Source organism: Leopardus geoffroyi, chromosome C1 (assembly GCF_018350155.1).
Source record: "Leopardus geoffroyi isolate Oge1 chromosome C1, O.geoffroyi_Oge1_pat1.0, whole genome shotgun sequence".
Lineage (NCBI taxonomy): Eukaryota > Metazoa > Chordata > Mammalia > Carnivora > Felidae > Leopardus > Leopardus geoffroyi.
In genome coordinates this window covers 107,193,075-107,211,953 of record NC_059328.1, presented here as the reverse complement: position 1 = coordinate 107,211,953, position 18,879 = coordinate 107,193,075, and the positions used below count along the sequence as shown (strand labels likewise).

Here is an 18,879-nt window from a genome sequence, read left to right as displayed (position 1 = left end):
AAGCTTAGTCCTGGGTTGAGAAGAAGGACACATACACTTGTGCCGCTGGTCATAACGCTCAGCATACGAGGGCTCAAGTCCTGGGCTCCTTGGTCCACAACTGCCTGAGGCGGAGCCTTCTTCTGTTTCCACAGAATCAGTAAATGTCCAGCTGGGGGCAGCCTGAGCTGATGGGGTTGAGCAGGTGTGTCTGTGCTTCCGCAAAGAGAGGGGAGCCGGAAGACAGGATGGAGGTGGACGAAGAGACCCACGGTGGGCAGCTGATGGGAACCGGGCTTATGAGGAGGAAGCGTCCACAAACCCTGAGAGGGGCTCTGTGACTCATTTGACCTCAGGGCCTCTCCTTCCTTGTCTTTCCAGACGCTTCCTCCCCGCCTGCTCACCCCTGGGTGGTTTACATCCTCAGGTGCAGAGACGAGGGGCAGTGTTGCAGTGCGCACCGAATGCCCACAGGGGGGCGCTGTTCACTGCGTCTGCGGGACAGGCCCGCTTTGGGGGCGTCGTGGGGGAGAGAGGACATGCAGGTCGGAGAGACTCCTGCACAGAGCAGGGGGCAGGACAGCATACCCCCGCCCCCGGCGCTACTCCAGAGAGTTTCCGGTGCCCGCCTGGTCTCGGCTTGGGGAACAGTGGACCAGAGAAGAAGGATCCACAGATGAACGAGGAAACAAGGCCCGAAGCCTCTGCACTGACACACACTTGGTTTGGGTTGTGGTTTGCTCAGGCTCCCTGCCCTCCCGCCGCAATGTCCTGCGGGCAAAGCCAGCAGTAGTGCCGGCCCCCTCCCAAGTGCCCCCCGAAAAGCCCAGCACAGTGCTCGCCCCCAACCCCCGCCAACTGTGCTCCAGTCTCCGAGGGCAGCTGTGGCCGCAGCTCTGGAGGTGGCTGCTGCCTGGGTCACCGCAGGCGCCACGGATCCCGCGGAGGCCGGCGCCACAGCTCCGACTCCTGTGGCGGTGGCGGTGGGCTGCAGTCCGGGGGTTCCGGGTGTGGCCATGGCTCTGGGGGCGGCTGCTGACCCTGGTCATGAGATTAAGTAAAAGCATTTGGGGGGAAAAAATTCCAAAATGACTGAAAGCCACCTGAGGGGGTGCATCTTCTTCCTGTCCCCTCTCTCTGGCTGAGATACTCCTTGGATTTCAGAGTATTCCCCCAGAGGGTGTATCTCCAGACCTCCAGAGGGAGGTCTCCAGGAGGTCAAAGCTTCCCCTCTCCTTTATGTCCCTGTGAAAAAACAAAGCTTCTCATTAGCATTGCAACCTTTGTCTAACATGTCCAAGTCTTTGCCCCAACAGGCCTCCTCCTGTCTCAGGAACAGAAACATAGCCATTCATACCCACCTCCCCAGCTCACAAGAACCTTTGGGGGTTTGTGCATTACATAGAAGGGGGTTAGGCAAAGGTATTGGTGAAGACAGATTGGTGAAAGCCTGGAGTTTTCCTGTGTGAAATGAGGTGAGATCTAATGTGATGTTGGGAGGCCCAGGGTCTGCTCACCCAGTTCCTATAAGAACATGGTTCTGAGCTCCCTGACTGAATGACGGGGTGAAAGGGACAGGGAATCAGAAGTGGGCAAAGAAGAATAAGACCAAAGTGGATGGTGGAGGAGAGCATTAAGCCACCCATCAAATGAAGACCAAGAAAGGAGAGGTTGCAGTGTATAAAAAGTGAAGAATTTGAAATGGGGGACAGGGGAAAAGCCTGCCAAGGGAGGGGTTCTAAGGGTGTGGGCCTGGCAGATGCACAATGGAGAGCCTGGGTCGATGGGGAGGAGCACTATGAAGAAGAGGAGGAAGTGGGGGCAGCAAAGATGTCCCATGACTGCAGGGTCCTGCTCATATCAGGGTCAAAACACACAAGGCCTACTTCCATCATGATTCCTGATGTTTTACCTGACTCAGTTTCCAAAGACTCCCTTTGAATGGAGGAAAACCTACTTCTTCACCCTCCTCTGGTCCTGTGGTCCCCATCACATGCAGCATAGGGCTGTTCTCTGGCCAGCAGAAAAGAAGGGAAAAACTCAGGTTGTCTGGGAAGGGGAAGGTGGGTAGTGGAGGGGTACAAATGCAGCCCACAGTCAGATAGTGCTCAAGTGGAGAATCTTTATGATTCCACAAGGCCAGAGACAGTGGCATAAGTTGGGATAACACAGACCTCTGGAGAGCAAAAGGAATGAGCTTCATGGGCCAGTTCAGACCCTTAAGGGTGCCATCGTGAAAGCTCAACCCCAGATGTGGCAGAGAGGAAGAGGAAGAGAAGCTCCAGACTGGGACAGGTATGTGCTTCCTTGTTTCCTCCAACTCTGATGCTCTGTGGTCCTCATGACCCAGGAGAATAGCCCCACCCCCTGCAGGGCCACAGCAGCAGCTGTGGCCTCCAGAATGCTCTTATGGTGCTGTCAGTAGCATTTGTGGGTCTCATAGTGGCTCAGGGAGCAGCTTCCCCTAGAACTGGAATCACAAAGAAAGAGAGGTAGACCCAGACTTCTAAAGGATATTTGAGGTTAGGCAGTTGGGACAGGCTGACACTGCTATTGATTTATCCTGACAGGACTTCTCAGTCCAGTAATACTGGAGGAAATAAAGAATAAAGTAATCCATTACCTCACGTTGATACAGGAGTATAAATGTAAAAATTACTATAAACCCTGTCCTGTTGCCCCTTTACCACTATTGCAGATCCTGACCCTATGACCCTCAGCCCACAGTTTAGGTCATCTACAGGCAGCAGGGAAATAGAAAGGGTCTCAGGCAGAAATGACCTGGCTCAAGATGATTACTGATCAATCCCAAAATTTTCTTTCTTACTCCTTTGATTTAGGCAGGAAAAAAGGTGCTGAGACATGGAGAGTGGTGACAGTGATAAGTTATAATCTGAGTAGCAGATCTTTAGGTCCAGGCCTTCAACATTTCCTCATTAGATGGCCAGATGTTTTTCTGATAGCAGGGAAGTCCCTCCATGGCCCAAAAATATCTGGCCCTGACCCTCAGGACTTTTGAAGGCTAGTTTTTCATTCATTCATTCATTCAAACATGAATTGAGTGCACATTTCAGAAATGTATACAACAGTTCCCATTCTTGAGAATCTTACAGTGCGGCAGGCATAGTGCAGAGTGATGAGTAACAAAGTTATTATGAGCTAGAATGATACCTGCTATAGTGTAAGTGTGTAGGAATTCCAGAAGACTTATGTCATAGCCTTTGGTATCAATTTCCCGTTGCCCTGACAGGAGTGAGGTGTCCAGACATTGTAACTGGTCTCACTTGTGGGTGGTGAGTGAGGTCTTTGGCCTTCAAAATGGCTTTTGAGTAGGAGGCAGAAGCTGAGATGTCCTGTGGTGGTCCCGTTAAGGTTGTTTAAAAGGACACAGGGGACCCAAGAGCCAGGAATGCCTGGGCAGGAAGTTTCTTGGAAGAAGGAGGAAATAAAGCTGCCATCTGAGGGAAGTTGCATCTGAAAGGGGAGGAAACTAAGATAATGGGAGGCAGGACAATGTGCTAACTAAGAACATAGACATTGGAGTCAAAAATTCCATCCTTCCTCTTCTCTTTTAAATAGGAAGATAAAGCTAGAAATGTCTAAGAAAAAAAAAAACAAAGCTAAAACCACAACCACTACAGGCAAAATGAACCAGAGATGTTGGAATTAAAAGCAGAGCCAGAGATTAGCAGTCTACACTTGGCAATGTGACAAGACTCGCAAATCTAACTATGTTGTTTGTGCTATTGATCAAAGAGTCATGGGAGTGGGTCAGAGATAGGGATGCTCATGTCCTATTGGCCAGAAAGCTTTGGGGGAAAAGGAAGATGAGATTTGAATAACAATTGGTGGAAATAATAATGATGCGATTGGTAATAGAAGTGGCTGATATAATTTTACTAGTGTTTCTGGTAGATATATATTAGTTTTATAATATTTTCTCACTGTACTTTATTTTAGTTTCCTAGGATGAAATAATAATTTAACGTGACATAGGTAAAAACCTTTAACATCTTTGACAAGACGTTATCATTGCAATAATGATTCTGGACATTCTAGGTACATCAGAGCTACAGGACCAGCCATCCTCTTCAAAGCTTGAATATACTACAACCATGGCCAAAGCTGAGTCCTTTAAAAACACTGTGGGAACACAAGTTTACACTGGGGCTCCAATAATAAGTAATGTGAACTGGAGAGAGGACGAGGAGAGTGTTCAATACCCCCATATGATAGTTTTTTTTAACTTTTCCCAAAATTCTTTGACATGTATCTCATTGAGAGATGGGACTGTATTCTCCCCTTTTGAATCTAAGCAGGCTTGTGATTGCTTTAACCTACCAAATATGGTAGAAATGATGCCATGTGACTTCTGCATGACAAAAGGTCATGCAGATCTCATCTGGTGCTCTTGGGAGGCTCTCCCTGGGAGGTGTCCCTGGGGGACACCAGGTATCTTGTAAGAAGTCTCAGGACAACCCTATAATGTCAGAGAGGCCATGTATAGGTGCCAGCTGTAGATCCCCCAGCTGACAGCCAGAATCAATATCCAGCCATCTGAGTGAGCCTTCTTGGGTGTCCAGCCCAGTCAAACCTTCAGGTGACCACAGTTCCAGTCGACATCTAACTATAAATACTTGAAAGACTCAAAAAAGAATTGCCCAGCTGACCCCTTCCTGAATTCTTGACCCACAAAACTGTTAGAAAACTGCAGTAGTTGTTTCACACCACTAAAGTTTGAGGTGGTTTGTGATGCAACAATAGTAGGCAGGGCCCCCACTAACCTTTTTCCATTAATGACTTGTCTTTCTCCCTCTACTATTGTTGGCTCTGCTGAGGGGCCCATTGTCACTAGATGCCCTTGTTAACTCCCACACAATTCAACATCTTCATGCCTCAGATTTTGCCAAGGCTGAGTTTATCCCACCTATGCTGGTGCCCAGCACACACCAGATGAGAATCCAGCTTGTCCATTTGGTCAACTGTAACAAAACGCTAGCAACAGAAATTGGTTTCTCATAGTTCTGGAGGCTAGGAAGTGCAAGGCCAAGGTACCAACAGACTGTCTGGTGGGCACCCACTTTCTAGATGGCCATTTTTTCTGCAACCTCACATGGATGAAGATATGGGGTCTCTTTTATAAGGGCACTAATCCCATGGGACTTCATCACCTCCCAAATGCCCCACCACCTAACACCATCACCCTGGGGGTTAGGACTTCAAAATATGAATTTAGGGGATGCCAGAGTTCAGGTCCAGCAGATCCAGGGTTCCCGAAGGATGAACAGCGTCAGCGAAAAAGTGAAAATAAAACAAAATTAAAATAAAAAACTAAAATAAAAACTACAATAAAAAGCTAAAATAAAAGCAAAAAATAAAAATGGACACAGGCAACAGCAGCGTGTTGAACTGGCCGATTTATTCCAGTAAACGTGGCATTATATATGCTAGTGATTTCCTTGTAGCATATGTCATCTATGTTTTTCTAACATTACCTAATTTTGAAAATGTTCCTATGTATAAACAACCTTTAAGAAATAACATGGTGATTTTCGCCTAACTTTCCTGCATACCCTTTGATTATAGATCAATTTCTTACATTATTCCATTATGCATCTGCGTTTATCTATAATCTACAAAGCATTTGCTTTGCTGTTCTTGTGAAAGGCCCTCCATTTCTTAACACCTCAAGTGGAACAGTTACAGAGACATGACCTCCTAACCACATGAGGCCAGAAGAACAATGTGTTTGCCTTGGTCCAAGGTGCCAGAAAGGGGCTGAAAAAGCCTTAGAAACTCATGCCTCATACATTCTCAGAGAGACAAGGCACCTAGGAACTAATGAACCATTCTGTACCTTAACCAACTAGGTTCAGTCATCATCTGGAATGCCTCCGGGGGCCAGGTGGGCCTAGGGGTTGAAGTCACCTGTGCCCAGAGATACACTCCTTAGTTGCTGGAGTGGGGCTTTCAAATCCATATGTCTCTCCTTTACAGGCCCTCTTTGCTGGCAAATGTATAAGGCTATCCTTCCTGTAAGTGGAGTCTCCTTAGGGGGTGGCAAGGGCTAAACGTAAGGCTGCACAATTTCTTGCAGAACCTTATTTTCTTCCCTAATGGTTCTTTTCCCAGGGGGCCTGCCGAGGGCAATTCCCCAACAGACAATACCCCAGGTACTTTAATAAGGCCAAATTACCTAAAAGCGGGAGTACAAGAAGCTTCACTGTTGGTGGGCCGCCCTGCAGTCACCAATCCATCCAAAGCCCGGGCCCTGCCACTCGGGCTGGGATAGCTGGGCTTCCAGCAGGGGGAGACATAAATATTGAGACCATAGCACACTGGATGCACACCAAGAAAATCAGTGCCTACCTGCAAAGTCCCCACCTGTGTGTCTGCTCCAAGTGAGTAGCAACTTCGTCTGGTTCCCATTGTATCCCCACTGCCTGGAATGGCAGGTGGCATGCAACACATGCTTAGTAAGTATTTGTGTTATGAATGACTGAAAAAATGAATTGATGGTCCCAGGATGGCTTGACACAACCCTAACCAAGTATAAAGAATGGATTTTTCCTCCAGCTACTGGAGACAATGTTTAGTGTTGGAACCATGCCTAATTACATCTGACTTCCTGTGACTGCTCTAGTGTCTCATGTCTGAACTATATTCATTGACCCTGCTTCTTTCTTTCTTCAACCAGATTAGATATACCAACAGCAGGAATCCTTGGAAGCTTCTGAATTTCAGACTTTGTTCTTTCATTCTTCATATTAAATGCCAATAAACACTAACATTTAAGTAATTTTCTGCATTATTTACATGCATTAACATAATCTAGTCACCACACAAAACACAATGTTATTATCCTCATTTTTTAGATGAGGACACTGACAGTCATTTGCTGAGCTCTTAAGTTGCATAGCTGGGATTTGAATTTAAGCACTCTGTATTCTTATTACACTGCTCCCCAGTTGATGTGCAGCTAGAATTTTTTTCATGTTATTTAAATTCAAGTTAGTTAACATACAGTGTAACTATGGTTTCAGGAGTAGAATTTAGTGATTCATCACTTACATATAACACCCAGTGCCCATCACAAGTGCCCTCCTTAATCCCCATCACCCATTTAGCCCATCCCCCCTTCCAATTCCCCTCCATGAATCCTCAAGTTTGTTCTCTATATTTCAGACTCTCTTATGGTTTGCATACCACTCTGTATTTATCTGATTTTTCCTGCCCTTCCCCTATTTTCATGTTTTGTTTCTTAAACTCCACATATGAGTGAAATCATATGATATTTGTCTTTCTCTGACTTACTTCACTTAGCATAATACCCTCTAGTTCCATCCATGTTATTGCAAATGGCAAGATTTCATTCTTTCTTTTTGATTGCCAAGCAATATACCACATCTTCTTTATCCATTCATTAGTTGATGGACATTTTGGCTCTTTCCATAATTTGGCTATTGTTGATAGCACTTCTATAAACATTGGGGTGCATGTGTCCCTTTGAATCAGCATTTTTGTAGCCTTTGGGTAAATACCTAGTACTGCAATTGCTGGGTCATAGGGTAGCTCTATTTTTAACTTTTTGAGGAACCTCTATACTGTTTTCCAGAGTGGCTGCACCAGTTTGCATTCCCACCAACAGTGCAAGAGGGTCCCCCTTTCTCCACCTCCTCAACAACATCTCTTGTTTCCTGAGTTAGTTTTATGCAGCTAGAATTTGATTGATGAATCTCATATGCTAGCCACCTGAAATGTACATGGCCCCTGTGGATTTAAGGCCAAGCAGAACAGACTGATCAATGTTTGTGGCTTTGCGCAAACATAGTTGAATGTGGTGGCTTGCATGTTTCAACAGCAGGCAGCAAATCCTCTGCACAGAGCTTATGCGTCCTTTTTCCTTTTTTCTGTTGTGTATTTTAACTCCTACATTTAAAGAATATCTCTCAAGAATGTTTCAAATATCCAAGATCAAGTAGCCAATCACGTTCATTTCAAACTCTGCTTGAATGTAGGCCCTATGTCTGTGGCCACTTCCTCGAGGAGTTCTAAGCAAGTGTAAGCAAGTTGAGTGATTGGACTGACAGAACAGATTTGGGTTCATTTTGACACGTTTTATTTCAGTTTCTTAAGAAATTATATGTCCAAGAATATTGTAGCAAAACTAATTTTCAGATTACTACTTTTAAAAAATGAAATGACAAAAATATACTTAATCCAGTTGAATTCCCAAAATATCACACAGATCTTGTGCTTTGTCTATAATTTCCAAGCTCTAACTCTGATTTCTCTCAAATATTTCAACTTTGCCTGCAGCCATAGTTACATAATGTCTTTTCATCTTTCTGAAATCATTTCAAGAGCCATCCTGGCTTGGGTGTAACAGACCCCCATTGTTTTGTACCATCTATTTCAAAAATCTAGTGATACAAGTGAAACAGCAAATTTGATTCTCATCAAGAATGGCAAAGTCAATTTGGCATACAGATAAATGTTGCCCTATTCCAAAGTTGGGGTGGGATCTCCCCCACTTGGGACCCCATGTAACTGTAGCATGGCCATGTCTCCTTGATACGTTGACTTTGAAAAGTGGCATTCAACGGCCAAAAAATAATGAAAATGAGTTTCATCCTACCTGAGATCTCTTGAAAGAAATTTATAGGTGTCCAATCTGTAACTCCCTGAGACATTTCTCATGTTCTATTTTTTTTCTCAGTTTTCTCAGAGCTCAGAGCCCCTCACACACTGAATGCACCAGGCACTCTCTCAGGGAACGCTCAACTCAGATTTTTTGGGGATTTATTAACTTTGCAGCTCACCCCTCTTTCTCAAACCCATCATTTGTAGGTTAACTTGATCTTCCTCCCTCAGATCTTCCTTTCTGCCTCCTCTTTGGTTTCATTTTTCTCAATTTCTGATCCACTCTACTACCCTCAACAGAAATGTGGATTCCAGCATCAGATGGTCTCTTCCCACCATATCACATAAGCACGGTCAGGCCTTGGCTAGCAGCCCCTGTCCACATTTCCACCCTGAAGTTCTCAGGGTCCCTCTGTATGAGAAACATACGAGCCCTTAATGTCTTAGTCCCATGCCAGGATTAGTCCTCGTGCTGGCATGCTGGACCCGCAGGAGTTCAGGGAGGGGACCCACTAAGTATCCTGGAACAATGCAGTCAAAGGACAAGTGAGAGACAGTTGATGTAACAAGAAGCTTTATTTTTCTACCTTGTCAGACAGAGGTGATAATGCTATGAAGCACCATGTGGGCTCCTGGAAAAGACATCTACAGAACCCTCTGGGGAGAGCTCACCACTTCTCCATCTCCATGAACAGATCATGTGCTCAGCCAGGAAAGGGAGATTAGGGGATGTTGGAAAGTCTGCATCACCAGGAGCTTTCCCAGGCACTTTGGATTCTCATTCCCTCTAGGAGCACTTGTCTCAGCATCAGGATCCCAAGTCAGCAACCACCCACAGAGCCATGGCCACACCCAGAGCCCCCGGACTGCAGCGCACTGCCACCATCACAGGAGCTGGAGCTGTGGCGCCGGCATCCATGGGATCCGTGGCGCCTGCGGTGGCTCAGGCAGCAGTCACCCCCAGAGCTGGGGCCACAGCTGCCCCCAGAGCCTGGAGCACAGCTGGAGGAGGCTGGGGGCAAGCACTGTGCTGGGCTCTTCGGGGGGCACTTGGGCGATGGGGGGCACTTGGAAGGAGGCTGGCACTGCTGCTGGCTCTGCTGGCAGGACATCGCGGCAGGAGGTTGATCTGGAACAAATAAAAGAAACATTTTTTTATGTGAACACAGAAGCTTCAGACAAAAGTCCCTTCCCTCTGGGTTTTGTCAAACACTTGTCCCCATGACCAAGCTGCTTCCTAAGCCAAGCTGTGTGGGACGGACATGGGAACACGGAGTGGACACACACACTTAGACACCAGATGGGTCTGTGTGCACCCCTGACCACATACTCAGAATAAGAATGGAAGGAATCCTGAAGACCTGAGGCTTTGAGGGTTCACAGCCCCCTGACAGGTGCCTCAGTGGCTCTTTCCCTCACCACCACCCCCTCCCCCACTGCTGCCCCTGTCTGGGTCCCCTCCTGCTGGTTCTGATCACATCTGGGCTTGTCTTCCCAAAGCTCCCAGCTGAGGGGACACTCACCAGATACAGAGGAGGCAGGATGAGGCTGTTCCTGAGGATGCTGTGGGTGAGGAGCTCAGGGCAGGAGCACTCTTATCCTGTGGCTGGGTTTGTCATGCAGGCCGGAGCCCTCTGCTGCTTTCACAACCAGGGGAGGGGACAGCCTGGCACACTCCTAGGACTGTCCTTGCATTCGTCACCTTCCTGTGACTTAGCAGGACATCTGATAAGGGAAACAGGAAATTTGCACACTGTCTACCTTCATGCCACCTGCATCATTCATTCAGCTCACATTTCTTAACACCAGGCTCTGCTCAAGGACTTTGCAGGAAACCAGGCATACATGGATGAATATCACACTTGTCTGTTCTTGGGTAGCTCACAGTCTTTCAGGAGAGAGTGACAGAACTATTAATACACACACATTCGTAAATATGGAGTCAAACATCACATGCTAAATGCTGTAATGCAACCGTGTATAACATCTTCAGTCGTGAGGTCACTGTCTTTGGTGTCAGCTTTCCTTCACCTTGCACACAGCCCAGCACTCTGGTACATGCACAGAGAATTACTTACTGTCTCCTGAGCTCCCAGAGTGAGATGAGGAGGTACAACAATGGAAGAATAGAGCTGAGACCCTGTCTGGGCTGACTGGGGCCTCAAAGAAGATTCATGGCACCCAGGGACTGAACTGGGATTCCTGGGAAAGAGAGCAGGAGGGCTGAGCTAATGTCCTAACATGGAGGACAAACCAATGTTCAAATCTCTTGCAGAAATGAACACTTATTTTACATATTTTGTGACTCTCCAGAAGCAAGGACAGAGGCCTGTTTTGGCCAAATGGGTGAAATCTTTTTTTTTTTATTTTTAAAAAAAATTTTTTTTTTCAACGTTTATTTATTTTTGGGACAGAGTGAGACAGAGCATGAACGGGGGAGGGGCAGAGAGAGAGGGAGACACAGAATCGGAAACAGGCTCCAGGCTCTGAGCCATCAGCCCAGAGCCCGACGCGGGGCTCGAACTCACGGACCGCGAGATCGTGACCTGGCTGAAGTCGGATGCTTAACCGACTGCGCCACCCAGGCAAACCAAATGGGTGAAATCTTGAGTCCGTTGGGGCAACAGTTGAAAAGTAACCCCAACAATTTTTTTGTAAAGTTCCGAATTCAAAGCATTCAAAAACTATCATTGGATGTTTCTCTATTCTTGAAATACAAGTCACCTTCTGCTGGGTTTCCCTCAACTCCATCCCTACCTGGTTTAGGGTGGGGCCACTGAGAGGAATTCGTGATACCCAGGAGTCACAGGGGTCCCTGCAAAGAGAGAGGTGGTAAAGCTGATGATTGAGGGCAGATGTGGCTGATGGAAGGGACTAGAATGTTATGTTCATTAAGAGCATTGATTATAGAGTTAGATATCCATGGCTTTGTTTCCTTGGGTTTTTTTAAGTAATGGCTGTCTTAAGGTAGAGCTGTTTAGGGAGGGAAAAGGCTACAATGTTATCAAGGCAAAATGGACCATAGATTTTCAGAGTTGAAATAGAGATAGAAACAAGAAACTAACCTACATCTAATGAATGATGTGTCAGTAAATCACTCACTCTGTGTGTTTCTGGGTTTCAGGTTTTAGGAGTAGTTCAGAGGAAGAGGTGATTCATCTAGGCTGGAGTAGTCAGGGAAAATTTAGCTGAAAGGTGAGTTATCATTGGTAGAAGGTGAATAACAATTGATACCTGTGGTAGTGTTATTATCTACACTTGATGCAACTGATGTGAATGACTAACATTTGTAGAAATTGCATTTAAATCAGTTGTGTAGAATTGTCTCATTCATTTTATTATAACACTAGAGATTCTGGGATATAATTATGCATAAGAATAGACAGATGTTTTATATCACAGCTATAATTAAAAATAATAGCTGTGATAAAACATTATTAATAGTAAATGTGTCTGTTTACCTGCCACTGGAAGACCTGTGGTTGTGGCCACCCACTTTGAGATACTCAAACACAGCATAACAGGGAGCAAATGAGAGTACCTGCACAGCAGTGGTGCAGGTATGGTTTTTCACTGGCACTTTGGAAGGAGTGAAGGAGAGAAATCCAAAAAGGCATTAGGGCAGAGGCCTATGTGTGCACTAGTAGGCTCCCCATCATAGTGAATAATTCATCCTTTGTTCTTACTTGATAATTGCCTGTGGTATGGAAGCAACAAGTCGCCACATGAACTTTTTTCCACCAGCAAAGCCAGTATGTTTAAGCCTCGATATTTTTCCCAAGTTGAGGTCCTTCATTGTGTTAACCAAACGTACATCCCTGCCTCCCCAGTCCAAGAGTATGGGAAGCCAGCTAGACAGAGGGCTCCTTGTGCCTTATTCTACTGTGTTGCCAACAAATAAGGGGACTGTCTTTCTTGTTCTCCTTTATGTCTCAGGACCTACAGTGGTTTCTGCACATAGGAAATAAACATTTTCTGAATCAATGAATTATTGACTATTGAGTCCTGGACTGGGTGTTGGGGGCAGTCTTCTGATGAAAACTGGGCATCTCTCTACCCATTGAGCTCTCAGCTGTTGGGGTCCTCTCTTAGGGGCAGCATTGTAAATTGCATAACTTCTGGCTTTTTTTTTGTCCTGGTGTTGCAGGTCCAAACGTTATGGGTTTGTCCAACTCCTGTTTCTTCCCCCTCCTGAGTGGACTTATTGACTGCAGGAGTTCTTGGGCACTTTGGCATTGAGAGCTTGAAACCAACAGTACTTAGTGGATGTCAGGCTTTATTTTTTCAAAGGCTGAGTCCTATTTTTCTGGTAGTTGGTGTGCTACTAGGAATGTGGGCCAAGCTCCCAGCCACTTCTGTACAAGTGCGATAGTTCTGCCCAGATCTGTGTATTTTGTGATTCTGAGTCCACCAACCTCCCATCCTATGACTCTGATCTCTCAATCAAGCCTATTCACCCTAAACACTTTTTTGGCATTTGTTACATTTATATTTTTAATTTACATCCAAGTTAGGTTAGTATATAGTGCAACAATGAATTCAGGAGTAGATTCCTTAATGTCCCTTACCCATCCCCCCTCCCACAACCCCTCCAGCAACCCTGTTTGTTCTCTGTATTTAAGAGTCTTTTATGTTTTGTTCCCCTTCCTGTTTTTATATTGTTTTTGCTTCCTTCCCTTATATTCATCTGTTTTGTATCTTAAAGTCCTCATATGAGTGAAGTCATATGATATTTGTCTTTCTCTGACTGACTAATTTCGCTTAGCATAATACCCTCTAGTTCCATCCACGTAGCTGCAAATGGCAAGATTTCATTCTTTTTGATTGCTGAGTAATACTCCATTGTATATGAGTATATACTCCACATTGTATATGAGTGTGTTTACTCCACATCTTCTTTATCCATTCATCCATTGATGGACATTTGGGCTCTTTCCATATTTTGACTATTGTTGATAGTCTACTATAAACATTGGGGTGCATGTGTCTCTTCGAAACAACATACCTGTATCCCTTGGATAAATACATAGTAGTGCAGTTGCTGGGTCCTAGGGTAGTTCTATTTTCAATTTTTTGAGGAACCTCCATACTGTTTTCCAGAGTGGCTGCACCAATTTGCATTCCCACCAGCATTGCAAAAGAGATCCTCTTTCTCTGCCTCTTTGCCAACATCTGTTGTTGCCTGAGTTGTTAACGTTAGCCATTCTGACAGGTGTGAAGTGGTATCCATTGTGGTTTTGATCTGTGTTTCCCTGATGATGAATGATGAACATTTTTCATGTGTTGGTTGGCCATCTGGATGTCTTCTTTGGAGAAGTGTCTATTCATGTCTTTTGCCCATTTCTTCACTGGGTTATTTGTTTTTTCGGTGTTGAGTTTGATAAGTTCTTTATAAATTTTGGATAATAACCCTTAACCTGATATGTTGTTTACAAATATCTTCTCCCATTCCATCAGTTGCCTTTTAGTTTTGCTGATTGTTTCCTTTGCTGTGCAGAAGACTTTTATTTTGATGAGGTCCCAATAGTTCATTTTTGCTTTTGTTTCCCTTGCCTCCGGAGATGTGTTGAGTAAGAAGTTGCTGCGGGCAAGGTCGAAGAGGTTTTTGCCTGCTTTCTCAAGGATTTTGATGGTTTCATGTCTTAGATTTAGGTTTTTCATCCATTTTGAGTTTATTTTTGTGTATGGTGTAAGAAAGTGGTCCAGGTTCATTCTTCTGCATGTCACTGTCCAGTTTTCCCAGCACCATTTGCTGAAGAGACTGTCTTTATTCCATTGGATATTCTTTCCTGCTTTGTCAAAGATTAGTTGGCCATACATTTGTGGCTCCATTTCTGGGTTCTCTATTCTGTTCCATTGATCTGAGTGTCTGTTTTTGTGCCACACCCTGTACATTTTTTGAGGCATACTTTCATCATGACACCATATTGTTTTGGTCCCATAGGGAAGCAGTACCCAGGAATTTCTAAGGTTTTGAGGGCAAGTAGTTCATGGTGATAGATCCAGACATAGAAGCTGTGGTTCCCACCTTAGAAAATTATGCTGAGCTGGAGAGTGGATCACACCTAGTCAGAGTATGTGTCAACAGCAAACTCCTTGGGAACCCTTTATTAAAATTAAATCCTGAAGACTTTAGAAACTTTGAGTCCTTGGATATTAAAGTGAAAATAAGTAGCCAGTTTGATATTTTCTAAGAACAAAAAAACCTTTTTATAAATTCAATGTACTCCCAAAGTGCTACACAGCATTACTGTTTTGCTCTCTATATCCTGCCCTGCACTGATTTCTCCCAAGATTTCAATTTTGATTTCATTCAGGTTCTGTGATGTTCCCTTGGCTTTTTCCAACCATTGGTTGGCTTTATCCAACCATTTGGATAGCTTGGTTGGAATGCTTTCTACTCCAGTATTTCAACAGTCTAAGAGAGTGAGACTAATCTCTCAGCAGGTGATCTCAACATAAGGGCAATTGAATTTCATATTAAAGCTCCAAGTATGGAAGAGTAAATTTTTTTTAAGTTTTACTGAAATTATAACACATGGCTGGGCTTTTGCTCTGCAGATCTAAAAAAATAATAATAATAAAACAAAAATAAAAACCAAACACAAACAAGCCAACATAAATGCTAAGTGAAAAAAGTCATTTTTCAAAGATCCCATGAAAAGTCTCTGGCGAAGACCAAATGGCAAGGAGGTCCAGAGCATGACCTCTGCAGCCCATCAGCTACACCACCTACTGGCTGTGTGCCCTCCGTCCTGGTACAAAACTGGATTCTTAGTTTCCCCATTTATAATCTGGCTCTTAAGAGCACCTACCTTATGGGTTGTTTAGAAAACTAAATGAGCTCATGGAAGTCAGTTAGGGGTTCCAAGCATATGACAGGCAACAGTAAGTTTCTCATCTAAGTCCCAGAATCACTTCTCACAACCCCTTACCCTTTTTCCTGTCTCCTAATCCACACTTTCACATTATCACACCTCCTAAGCTTTCATCTCCACCTCTCTCAAAACCATAACTTCTTAGATTCTTTCTAATTCTAATTCTCTCTCCCTCTTCTGTTATGTCAGCTTTCTCTGGGATGTTTACTGAGCAGATGGAGTTGGCTGTGCTGATGCCATTCCTTCCTCTCCCTAGCTCTTTAACCTATCCTGATGATTTTCAACCTTGGCATTTTGACCCAGATAGTTCCCTGTGATGGGGTTGGGGACATTGTGAGGTGCTTCTGTGGCATGTGTAGCTGTAGCCTTGGCCTCCCCCACTGAATGCCAGTAGTCTGAGATGCTGCCACCTCGATATCTAGAAACAACCAAAACTGTCTCTCAATACTGACAAATGTCCCTAGAAGGAACAGATTCCCCCACATTGACAACTGCCTATCTGCCTATTTTCTGGTAACTGCCTACTATGCATTCTGTTTTTTAATGGGGAGGCTAGAGACAGCACAGGAGTCAGGGAGCCCAATGTGAGGGGAACACCCATCCACCTCACCTTTTACTAATGGTTACAGGCTCAGTTGGACCCTCCTCTCACCCATTGCACCACACGACAGAATAAAAGACCCACAGCCTTCCATTTTCTCTAGTCTAGAGCTATGATTCACCACCCTCTGTACAGCAGCACTGGGCCTGAGGAGCAGACAGAGGGTGTACATCAGGTCACCTGGGGAGGGGTAGAGTGGAATAACAAAGGAACCACCCAGGGTAACAGGAACAGAACATTTATTTTTTCATGACCTCAGGCACAGGTGCTGACAATCACTGACAGGTGCAGCAGGAAGGGGACTGTGCCATCCTGGACCAAGCAAGGAGAGCTGGGACCCTCCCCAGGGATACCCCCAGCTCAGCCTCGGCAAGAGAGAATGGGGGGTGCAGGAAAGGCTGTGTACTCGTGGGGTGGGAAGGATGGCTTTTTCTGGCCCTTTGGATTCCCATTTCCTCTAGGAGCTCTTGTCTCAGCATCAGGATCCCAAGTCAGCAACCACCCACAGAGCCATGGCCACACCCAGAGCCCCCGGACTGCAGCGCACTGCCACCATCACAGGAGCTGGAGCTGTGGCGCCGGCATCCATGGGATCCGTGGTGCCTGAGGTGGCCTAGGCAGCAGTCACCCCTGGAGCTGGGGCCACAGCTGCCCCTGGAGCCTGGAGCACAGCTGGAGGAGGCTGGGGGCAAGCACTGTGCTGGGCTCTTCGGGGGGCACTTGGGCGATGGGGGGCACTTGGAAGGAGGCTGGCACTGCTGCTGGCTCTGCTGGCAGGACATCGCGGCAGGAGGTTGATCTGGAACAAATAAAAGAAACATTTTTTTATGTGAACACAGAAGCTTCAGACAAAAGTCCCTTCCCTCTGGGTTTTGTCAAACACTTGTCCCCATGACCAAGCTGCTTCCTAAGCCAAGCTGTGTGGGACGGACATGGGAACACGGAGTGGACACACACACTTAGACACCAGATGGGTCTGTGTGCACCCCTGACCACATACTCAGAATAAGAATGGAAGGAATCCTGAAGACCTGAGGCTTTGAGGGTTCACAGCCCCCTGACAGGTGCCTCAGTGGCTCTTTCCCTCACCACCACCCCCTCCCCCACTGCTGCCCCTGTCTGGGTCCCCTCCTGCTGGTTCTGATCACATCTGGGCTTGTCTTCCCAAAGCTCCCAGCTGAGGGGACACTCACCAGATACAGAGGAGGCAGGATGAGGCTGTTCCTGAGGATGCTGCCGGTGAGGAGCCCAAGGTAGGAGCACTTTTATCCTGTGGCTGGGTTTGTCATGCAGGCTGGAGCCCTCTGCTGCTTTCACAACCAGGGGAGGGGACAGCCTGGCATGTTGGACTAGGCTTTCAGCCTTTTTCCTGGGCACTTGCACAATGTCCAATTAACAAGTTTCAACCAGGAAGCTTGATGACTGCCCACATACATCCCCCTGGGAACTGCTGGGAACCTAACACTAGTCTTTCCCGCATTCCTTTCTGAACCCCTTCCTTCCTCCCTCCCTTCCTTCCTTCCTTCCTTCTACTCACATTACTTAGTTCAGATTCTGTCTCATGTACTCTCTTGGGAACAGGTATGGCTATGAAAGAATTTTCTTCTTGTATTCAAAAGTCTACCAAGACAGACACATAGATAGATGAAAAATTCATAACACAAATTCCAAGTAATAAAATGTAATTTAATCTGCTCAGTGTCTCCAGGCTGCCCCTGTGACCATGACCTTCTCAAGTAATCCACTACTACCTCTTGAGCCCTTGGCTTTGAGATATGGGCAAGGGTGGGGCACTGGTGTTACAGCCCTCCCTGGAGAGCCCTCAGAAGACCTCATGGTACCCAGGGGGCAGCAGAGAATTTCACAAATGAAAGGAGCAGAGCCAAGTTAGGTGTTGATGCACAAATAAATAAATTGTTCAGAACCGAAAATGTTTACTTTCTTTTAGTGAAGTCATCTAAACTCAAAACTTCTCACATATTTGAATCTATTAATCAAGGAAAGGTAATTAGGACTACACAAACTGTAATTATATATGATGCAAATAATTCTTACAATTAAAAGATATTATATCACAGATTTATATTTTTTACTGAGAAAAATGTTCACGGCCTTTTGTGAACTGGTAAAAAGCAGTACACACAGTTAATTAAATGGTATTTCCAATGCAGTCTTTTGTATAGGGGATGTGTCTTATTTAAACCTATAGGACTGGTTTCTTGCCTTTAGAGTATTTCATTTTCCTCACTTCACTGTAAAACTTACCCACACTGAAGCAGGATCCCAGGAGTTGTTTCAACTCCCCACAGAGGAAGAACTGGCAAGGGGCCTTTGGAGTGTTAACTCAGGGTGGGTGGGGGTGAGGGTGGGGCAGAATTGCACCCTCCTGACATTCTCTTGTCTTCCGGAGAGGCTCTGGACTCCCTGAGGCCAGGCTTTCAGCCTCATCCTCAATTCTGCTCAGAAGCCACTTCCCTCTCTCCATGGGAACACGCAACTAGATACTGGATTGGAAAGAGCAAAATATGAGGGCGAAAAGAGGCATCATTTTCGTGAGGTCTCCAGTGAGGTTGCACAGAGAGGGGATAGAAAGTCATTTCCATTTTCATCAGCTTTGCTGGGCAGGTGACCCTTAGATAATGCCACAAAAATAAGGCTACTCTCCCTCCTGGTGCCCTGGAGGGTCCTAGCTACAACTGGTGTCCTAGTGTAACTACTCAGTGGAGTCCTGGTTTGGCCAATAATATCAAAAGATTGGCCTAATGGAAGCGATGCTAA

The 18,879-nt window shown here is 45.6% G+C and overlaps 2 protein-coding genes and 1 pseudogene across 2 annotated transcripts; 1 reads left to right on the top strand and 2 right to left on the bottom strand.

Annotated features, from left to right (window-relative positions):
• Nucleotides 1-745: 745 nt before the first annotated feature.
• LOC123596699 lies at nt 746-1,018 on the top strand (annotated as a pseudogene).
• An 8,161-nt stretch (nt 1,019-9,179) lies between these two features.
• On the bottom strand, nt 9,180-10,200 carry LOC123596698 (late cornified envelope protein 3D-like). The gene is made up of 2 exons (XM_045475057.1): nt 10,146-10,200; nt 9,180-9,751 (listed from the first exon to the last, which is right to left on the bottom strand). Exon 2 carries the CDS (start codon nt 9,732-9,734, stop codon nt 9,444-9,446), a length of 291 nt encoding a protein of 96 aa, XP_045331013.1. The 5' UTR covers nt 9,735-9,751; nt 10,146-10,200; the 3' UTR covers nt 9,180-9,443.
• Nucleotides 10,201-16,323: 6,123 nt separating this feature from the next.
• On the bottom strand, nt 16,324-17,420 carry LOC123596697 (late cornified envelope protein 3D-like). The gene is made up of 2 exons (XM_045475056.1): nt 17,295-17,420; nt 16,324-16,900 (listed from the first exon to the last, which is right to left on the bottom strand). Exon 2 carries the CDS (start codon nt 16,881-16,883, stop codon nt 16,593-16,595), a length of 291 nt encoding a protein of 96 aa, XP_045331012.1. The 5' UTR covers nt 16,884-16,900; nt 17,295-17,420; the 3' UTR covers nt 16,324-16,592.
• Nucleotides 17,421-18,879: the final 1,459 nt, after the last annotated feature.